At 34.9% G+C, this 9,920-nt stretch overlaps 1 protein-coding gene across 1 annotated transcript; it reads left to right on the top strand.

Moving 5' to 3' along the window:
• Window positions 1–280: 280 nt before the first annotated feature.
• On the top strand, window positions 281–5,144 carry LOC110928816 (bHLH transcription factor RHL1). Its single transcript, XM_022171855.2, has 8 exons — window positions 281–427; window positions 516–782; window positions 871–957; window positions 1,235–1,405; window positions 1,616–1,681; window positions 2,365–2,430; window positions 2,603–2,671; window positions 4,525–5,144. Exons 2-8 carry the CDS (start codon window positions 522–524, stop codon window positions 4,891–4,893), a joined length of 1,089 nt encoding a protein of 362 aa, XP_022027547.1. The 5' UTR covers window positions 281–427; window positions 516–521; the 3' UTR covers window positions 4,894–5,144.
• Window positions 5,145–9,920: the final 4,776 nt, after the last annotated feature.

Here is a 9,920-nt window from a genome sequence, read left to right on the forward strand (position 1 = left end):
AAAAAAAAAAAAAAAATCCTTACATACTAAATAAGCAAGTGAGTGACCATTTTTTTAAATGTTAATTAATAAAAAAGCAATAGAATTAAAATTAAAATTAAAACATAATAATATATTAAATTAGTTATTTATAGCTAGGTAACTTTAATCATATTCTATTTCGAAATATCTTTTTTATAATTTTTAAATAACTATTACTAACTATTTAGGTTATTTATAAACCTTAAAGTGAACCTAAGTGGTTTAAAAAAATAAGAAAACCCCTATTTCAGTTATTTATAAATACTCTCGATAGATGAAGCTAAGTGGAAGATAAAGTTATATGAAACATTCCATAACAGACAAACATTTCTAAATACTTTCTTCTTCCTTTGAATCTCCATCGGAAATCCAAACCATTTTTCCAAAAGTGCTCACAATTCTCCATGTACTGTGTAACCGCGTATATCTTTAATTAGCTCTCATGAATTAGGGTTTAGTGTGTGTTTTTCAACGTGTGTATTTTTTTTTTTCAGATCAATATGTCACTTCAAGACCTCCAAACCTTCGACCCTACGTCGTTTCAGGATGATTTTCTGGAACAAATGCTTTGTGGTCTCCAATCCGCCGGAGTTTCTTGGCCGGAGATATCAACTGGCACCGGCGGCAGCGGTGGTGGTGGTGAACTCTTTGATGACCAATCGGCTTACTTAACAACTAAACTTCGGCAACACCAGATTAGCTCCGGTGATGTAGGGTTTTTTCAAAATGAGATGGTTGATACGTCGTCGTTTAAATCGCCGGTAATTTCTTATTTCTAGATTTATTATCAGTTAATATATTATTTTTTTGGTTACGGTTATTATGTATGACAAGTTTAATATTGTATAGAACGGAAATAATTCGATTCAAGCTCTTTTCAATGGGTTTACCGGATCTATTCAATCCAATCAAGCTCCGAACTTCCAATATCCACCGGTGAGCGTTCAATTCTTTTCGGTTACAATTATTTTTCGATAAAACTAATTATAGCCAGCGTTGTGTTGTAAATGAGCCGAGCATGAAATAAATTTTCAACAAAACTAATTATAACTAGGGTTGTAAACGAGACAAGCCAGACTGGTTATTTACAACCTGAGTTGGACCATATTATCTCGTTTATTTTAACAAGCTGAAATGTTGAGTTTAGGTCTTGAGTCAGCTTCCTTATATTTTTTATAGTGGAATTATTATTTTTTCATGATTACTATTGTAGGCTCAAGGCTTTAGACCACCGGGTCCGGCAACAGCTCCGGTAAACCAAGGGCCGACGACAGTTGGTGCGACTGCAGCCGGTGGTGGCGGTAGTGGACCACCGGCACAGCCGCGACAAAGAGTTAGAGCTAGAAGAGGACAAGCAACCGATCCGCATAGCATAGCTGAAAGAGTAAGACAAAATCCTGATCTGGAATCACAATAATTAATAGATTTCTTTAGGGGTTAGCTAAACGTACTTTCTTTATGATGTTTTGACGGTACACCCTATAGAACAAAAGTAGAGGGTAGGTTAAATAAATAAAATTATAGGGTGGAGTACGGTTAGCATAACCTTAGTTTTTGCTATTTTTTCTTATCGTTTCATGATTGTAATATGCAGCTTCGGCGAGAGCGGATTGCTGAGAGGATGAAATCGCTACAAGAACTGGTCCCCAACGCTAACAAGGTATGTTTTACTGAACTGGCCACCGGTGAAAAGAACCGGTGGTAAATGGTTAGTTTAGAACTCATATCACACGTGGCACATAACAAGAAATGATTATTAGCCAACCAGAGAGCGCGTGAGTTATTGTTTGGCGATTCCGTGTGTACTTGAAAGTGAAGGTGGTATGCAAAAAATCCGGGGTAGGTTACGAATCATAGTCGGATTTCCCGGGAATGGGTTGGAGACAGTTTAATTACTATTTTAACCCTAAAGATTTTTTTTTTCTCTTTTTGTATATTTTGATTGGTAAACATTTATATTTATATAATGTATAATTGTTTTCGTAATTTTGTTTTAGTAATTTGAGCAGTAATTCAAACAAACGAAATTAGTTACCCTGATCTAAAAGAATAATTTTATGGTTTACATTATTTAGTTTTTTGCGTATGTGAAGTTATTATACTTGTTTAATTAAAGCTTATAATTATTAAGTTAAATGTAATTATGATATTTTTTAAGGCCAAAAGATCATGTATCTTATTGAAATGGAATTTTATATTCCTTAATTTGAATTCAAAACGTAACAGATGCTTGATTATTTTGACAAAAGTGAATCAATATTTGTTATAGAATTGTTATTATTATCTTTGATATTTGTTTTATGTTAATTAATGTTGATTTTTGTATGGGTTGTGGAATGACAGACAGACAAGGCTTCAATGCTAGATGAGATCATAGATTATGTAAAATTCCTCCAGCTCCAAGTCAAAGTATTCTCTCTCTCTCACACAGTTAAAATATATTGTAATTTATATATGTTAATATATATTATAATTTATATATGTTAATATTAATTATTTAGTATATTATAAATGGAATTTGTTATTTTAGAAAGTTCAAAAACCGTTTTACAATCTTGTTAAATGTCTTGTTTTAAATCAGGTTCTTAGCATGAGTAGAATGGGAGGTGTTGCTGCTGTTGCTCCTCTTGTTACTGATGTATCCTCTGAGGTTAGATCTTTATATAACTTTTACAACTTGATGTGATTTTTGGTATTGATTCAGTGCTATACATTTTAAAGGTTTTACAAAATAATTGTAGGTTTCAATATCACATAAATCACACCTACCCTCTCCACTTCCATTTTACATAAACAAAGTTTTAATTTTATTACCCGGACACATGTCATTAGTATTCACATGAAATTATTAATCACTATTTTCACAACCAGCCCAGACCGAACTAGTTGTCCGGCCTTGAAATGATTGTTTAACCGCTTCGGTTAAATTAGTTTGTATGAACTGTCTCAATTTGAATCGAGCGGACTAGTTGAAGTTGTGAATCAGAGTGGGTGGTCGAACTAGATTTCAATTCTTCTTTTCTAGTTTTTCTTCCTAAAACCTCATTTAATTATTCATTTAGTACTTCTTAATATATAGTTTGTTTACTAAAACCTTTTTATTTTATTAATATTGTAAGTGGCTAGACACTTTTCAAATTAAAATTAGTTAGATACATAATATAAATCATTTATGACATTATTTAGTTTTTGACACAATATAAATCATTAATGACATTATTTAGTTTTTGAAACGGTAGTGGATTCATTAGTTAATATTTAACACAGTAAACATTTTTCTCTCCCACAACTTTCATGTTTTTTGTTCTTTTTCTATTTTCGGTTAAAACATATTATTTAAGATTAGGTGCATTAACAATTTATTAATATTTTGTTTATCTAAAGCTTTATATTCTTTTAATTTTGTAAATGCATACTAAAACATAAATTAGGTTATTGTTTAATCAAGAAACAAAGAACATTTTTTCTCCTCTAGCTTTCTTATTTGTTTCTTTCTCTAGTTTATAGGTTAATACAAAAATAATTAAGGTACATTAGGTGCATTTTCGTTTTCTTGGATTTAGGGTTAGTTGTTTGTTTATCTTCCTATAAATAGAAAGCTAAACAAGAAATAGACCTTATGGTACTAAATCCCAATATTTCCCTATCAAACCCCACCGCCTTTCACAAGTCCACACCAAATAAACGACAAATAGAAAGAAGATAGCACGCGTGCTTTACTTTCCAGATTCCACCACCGACCCCTGCCCCACCCTTCTATTTACATTTTAACCCTCATGCAAGTTTGTGTCATGTTTGTAAGGTTTACACGTACATTGCAAATTGTTGTAAAACAAGTTTTCAAGTCACGAGTACTTTTTGAAATCGTTCTAAACTAGGTTATTAAGTGGACTTTCTTCAAATACGCCTAACTACTTGGAATTGATCAAAGGCGGTTAATCTCGGCCAGAATCAGATCTAATAGGTCAACTCATGCCGAGTTGAACTTTAACAAAATAAAACATAATTTCTATGCTTTTTATATTAAAAAATGAATATAAATTTTGCGTATTTTGTTATAAATATTAGTAAATCTATGTTATTTGGCATATGTATAATTTCTGAAAACTAATTTCTTTATAATTTTAACATGTTTTGAGTACTCCCCGAGTACTCTGCGTGCCGAGTACTCTCAACTCCCTGCTCGACCGATTAGGGAGCGTCTAGCAACTTTTGAAACCATGATAAGTGTCGGAATCCATTGTTGGAAGTCAAACATAAGTCACCATGGTTAGTATCGGTAGCAAAGTTATATCGACATTAATAGTTTGGTATATTGTGTTAGTGTAATAACTGTAGTGATCAGTAGCAACTAAATATCAGTAGAAACCAATGCTAATAAACCAATATTACGAATATACTCAATAGTCTCCCACGATGTGGATTTTTGAGGGGGAGATAATGGCAAACCTTACTACTATATTAACTTCGATAACGAAATTATCTAACATTGTGATTATACAGGGTGGCTGTGACGGTGCACAAGCAAGCGCCAGTGGTGGCACAGGGCGGACCACCAACGGAACTCCGCCATCTTCAACCAACGACACAATGACGGTAGCGGAGAATCAAGTAGTGAAGCTAATGGAGGAGGACATGGGGTCAGCCATGCAATACCTACAAGGAAAAGGCCTTTGTCTCATGCCGATATCATTAGCCACCGCTATCTCCACCACCACCTGCCACCTTCCTTCCACCAGAAACAACCACCCATTACTTGGTAGTGGCTCTTCTTCCCCCAACGTGTCCGTGTTGAGTGTCCAATCCGCAAATGGTGTTTTGCTACCGGAAGTTGTTTCCGTTAAAGATTCTAACGCCGTCACAAAGTCGTGATTTTCTCTGGCGTTGACTTTTCTTTAAGCCCCATTTGGCCTTTAAAAAAGTTGACAAAGATTGGAAGATAAAGTGGACTTTGGCGTCAGCCTTTTCTCCGGCGACCGGCTACCATAGTTGTGGGGTGTTTTGAATTTATACGTAATCATTTTCTAAGTGCTTTTGCGATGTCGTGTTGGATAGACTTTAATTGTGTTCTTTTATTTGTTGATCTTAACTTAAAGTAAACAAAGTTTTAATCTTAACTTAAAGTAAACAAAGTTTTAACATGTTGACAAATGAGCGTGACTTTGTTGATTTAAAGTATATGATTTAAAAAGGATATTATTTAAGTGCAGGTTAAATCTCATTCAAGATGACTATGAGGAATGGATGGGATTAGTATTAGTATATTTATTTCAAATATAATAATAATAATAATAATAATAATAATAATAATAAAAATAAAATCTATCTATATAATAAAAGAAACCACTTTAGGGACACTTGTCATCATATTAGTCCATCTTTTATAGATAATTATTATTTTAATTTAGTTTCTTCTAATTAATTATAGATAATACTTCTACTAAATATTATTTAGTTTAATATCTTATATTATAGATAACCCTCATACTAAATATTATTAGTTTAATATCTTATGGATAATTATTATTTCGTTTAATCTTCTTCTCATTTATAATATTATTTTTTTAATTAAGAGTTAATTACATAGTTAGTCCCCGTGGTTTGAACAAAGTAACATACTTAGGTACTAATAGTTTAAAATCACATTCTATTGTATTAACTTTTCATTTTATAACGTTTGGAGGTATTAACGTTATTTGTAGGTTTAAAATCACAATCTATTAGCTCCTAAGTATGTTATTTTTTGCAAACAACAGATACTAACTATGTTAAAAATACCCTTGAACTTAATACCTCCAAACGTTAGAAAATGAAAAGTTAATACCCTAGAAGGTGATTTTAAACTATTAGTACCTAAGTATATTATTTTGTGCAAACCACATGGACTAACTATGTAATTAACTCTTTGAATTAATTATATTTGCACGTTTTGTTTGGTATCAAATAAATTTTACAAAACTTAAAATAAAATTAACTAATAGTATTTATCATTTATACATTTACGGAGTTTTAAATAAATGGTTAAATTTATTGAAACTTCGTTAACAAATTTTGCAATAACAGAATAATCTATTTTTATCACGAAAACCGTATTAGTATATTAAATATTTTTATTTTCACTATACAAAATTACATTTACTCGACCCATGTAACACATGAGGTTTTTTAAGATATAATTTTTATTATTTGATATATAAAATTAGATTTATTCAATTCATACAATACACGGGTTTTTTAAGAATATATATTTTTTATTATTTAGTACAGAAAATTACATTTATCCAAACCATGTAATGCGCATATTTTTTAAGATGTAATTTTTTTATTGTTTGGTATATAAAATTACATTTATTCAACCAATGTAATAAATGAAGTTTTTTAAAGATGTATTATTTTATTATTTGGTAAACAAGATTACATTTATTCAATCCGTGTAATACACGTGGTTTTAAAGATATAACTTTTTTATTTGGTATACAAAATTGTTTTGGTCAAAAATCTAATGAGGATAATGCAACCAAACTCTTAGTTATGGGGAATGATGCTTGAAATGAAGAACAATAATAAGGATCACTTCGATGTAAATTGCACGAACAACACAAGGATTTGTACGAGGAAAAAGCCCTTGATCAATGAATGATCTCCGGCATAAAAGACCTCGGGTGATGGAAACTACCGATCGCCAAGCTCAAATAAATCAATAAATGTTTACAACTTCGGATAGTGACGAGCTAGGTACAAGGATCACTATGGTTAACTGTGTAAAAGTGTGTGAAAACTGTTAAGTGTTTGCTGAAAGCTTCAAGAATGCAGTTGTACGAGAATATGTGTAGCTGAGAGTGGCTAAGTGTTCTAAAAATAGCTCGTCACCCCTTTAAAAATAAAAGCTAACTAAGCTAACAAACTATCCGATTTTTGTGCCATGCTCCCACGTTCTCCACAACGTCCATTTCCATTCAAACGTGTGCGAAATACCCGTGGAATATTCCATAGTAACGTTGCCAAGACCAAGTCAAGCCTATTACTCCTGCAAAACAATACAAAACATGAACAAACAATCGTTAGTATGAGGATCCTTAAGGTGATCCATGATCCTGATCCTGATCCTGAAGGTCTTCTGAGGATCACTATCTGTCACAGAAGTAAGGATCACTATTAGGATAACAAGTAAGGATCACTAATTGTTAGAAAATCCTCCCCTAACAATTGCCCCCAAAATATAAGGAGTAATATGTAAAATGAACGAGTTATGTTTTCTTGATCTTATCCATAACTAACTTAACGGATATATAGCCGTTAATGTAGAACTATCCGTTGCAACTATGACGTCACAGAAGTGACACCCCTGCAGAATCATGATTATAAATAGGAGATATAGATAGGATCGTTTGCATTTAAAATCCAGAGTTACTCCCTTTATAACTGCATTCCGAAGATAAACAGGTACTCATCTTCTTCCTTCTTTTGCTCTGTTTTCCTTGTCTTTTCATTATTCCGTTCAAAATGTTGCTCCGGAACTCCCCATCTAAGGATCACACGAAGAACAGCCCACTAAAAAGCCAGGGAATCATCGAAGATTCCATAAAAGAACGATGTTGCTTCTCCGATCCGCAAATTGATAGGATCCGCTACTGCTTCCCGGCAAACACTGTGTTTAAATCGTTTGACCCCAACGCCCTCAGTGATCATATTTCTGATAACTGGGTTGCGTTTCCTGTTACCCCGTTCACCATAGGCTACACATATCCCTTTCCAGCTTTCACCCAATCTTTCTTTTCCCTAACCGGCATATCTTATATCCAAGCCATGCCGATGATCTGGAGGGTTCTGTACACCCTTGAAAGGATCATCGAGCAGGAGGGGATAGACTTAGGCATGGCAGAACTGGGAGAATTGTACGAGCTTACTACCTTTGGTTCCCATCGTTATCTGTTCAAACGTAAACCTGGTGAGGAACACCTGATCTTCAAAGCTACCAAGAATGATACCAACTGGAAGCGACGTTTCTTTTTTGTCAAGAGAGATTCTATCCCTGATGGGAAGGATCTACCCAAGGAGTGGGCTACCCATGGTAGGATGGAGGATCCTGAGAAGGATCACCAGAGAACTTATCCTTTGATATAAAGATCACTGACATTCTTTTGCTTTCTTGTTGTGCAGCTATCTCCGTTTCACATCTTAGACTGACTCCTGCTGCTAAAGAGAGACTCGCCGCATTCAAGAGGCTTGATACTGAAACAAGATCTTTCAAGATAACCACCCAAGATTCTCAGGAAGTATCCTCAGGTTCTGTCATGATGTCAAGTAAGTATCGTTGTTTAAAAATTTAAATAAATAATGAAATATAAGTGAAATTGGGATACTTATCTTGTTTTGGTTGTGTAGGTGCTGGAAAATCCACCAAGTCTGCTTCAAAGTTCAGTGTCACCGATCTCACCACCGTCAGATCCTCCAAGAGAAAGGCTCCTACCAGCCCGACAGCTTCGGTCCCCAAGGCATCCCTCAGAGGAAAGGGAGGCAAGAAGAGAAAGGCCTCTGAAGCTGAGGATCTGCAAGGTCTCCCCTTGATCCGCCAACAATTCCTTGACTACTTCAGTGAGGTAAGGATCACAGTCCCTGCTCTTATATCCTGCTGATATGAGGATCACTTGGTTCTGACCTTATCCTTTGTCTTCTTTGCAGAAATTTGCTGAGATTGAGACCTATGTTGGCCACGTTGAGGATCAGGATAGCAAGATTGCTGATCTTCAACAGGTTGCAGTGCTAAAGAACCTCAAGATTGCTGATCTTCAGAAGGATCTCCAGAATGCCCAAAACGAGACGGCCAAGGTGTTGATCAACTTTGACTACGAGAGGCATGAGATCACCGAGGATGCCAAGGTCTCCGCCGCCATAGCAATGTACAAGACCAAGCTGCAAATGGCCCTGGAAGCTCAGGATCCTGCTTTTGACAAGAGCACCTGGGATGTGGAGGGCTGGAAGGCAAGGCTGGCTGAGCTGGATGATGAAGAAGAGGCTCAAGAGATCCTTACCATTGAGGCTGGAGGCAAGGGTGAAGGTGGTGAAACAAGTGGAGCCGGAGGTGGTGATGCAGCGAAGGTTTAGGCTGCAGGATTGGGAGATGAAGGAAACTTCTAGACATAGCCGGAGCCTAATTTTTTTAGTTTGATGGTCGTTTGTTGAACAATTTAATGGTTTGTATTTCGAACAATAGTTTTTAGGATTAAGGATGTAGGATCCTTCAGACAATAGGCAGGATTGCAAATGGTGGAGGGATCCTCTGTTTGGGGGATGAAGCCATTGTGATCCTGCCGCCTTTATATTCCTGCACTATTTCGAACCTATTATCATGGACACCCTTTACCTACCCCAGCGGACGGGCCACGTATTGCTGGTAGATGCTCGGGGTAGGTAATTTTGACAACCTTTGAAGGGTTAGTCTTTTTGTTAATAAATAAAATCTTAGTCTTTTGTCGCTTATCTTGTGTTATTACCCTTTTGGTTCCTTTAATTCTCAATTGTTTTGATGTACACTTATTAAATAAGCAATTCTGAATAAGTCAGATTGAAAACATTTAGGATATGATCCATGATCAAATAGCCTATAGTTGAAAAATCCCAAAAAGTAGTATATGTTTTAAGGATCACAAGTTTAGTTGTCAAAGTATAAGGGTTATTCAAATAATCAACGAATAGAATTGAAATATTTAAGGATCATACCTGAGGATCCAAGTTAGGATAACTATAAGATAAACCTTAGGGAGAGGTAAGGATCAAGGATCCCTAGTTGTTTAACTTCAAGGACCTGAAATAGAGCATAACTTGGGACTAAGCCAATATAAGATAAGAGTTAGCAACTGGGGACAAGCCCAAGGATAACTGGGGACGAGCCCAAGGAT

The sequence above is a fragment of the Helianthus annuus genome, chromosome 3 (assembly GCF_002127325.2).
Source record: "Helianthus annuus cultivar XRQ/B chromosome 3, HanXRQr2.0-SUNRISE, whole genome shotgun sequence".
Classification (NCBI taxonomy): domain Eukaryota; kingdom Viridiplantae; phylum Streptophyta; class Magnoliopsida; order Asterales; family Asteraceae; genus Helianthus; species Helianthus annuus.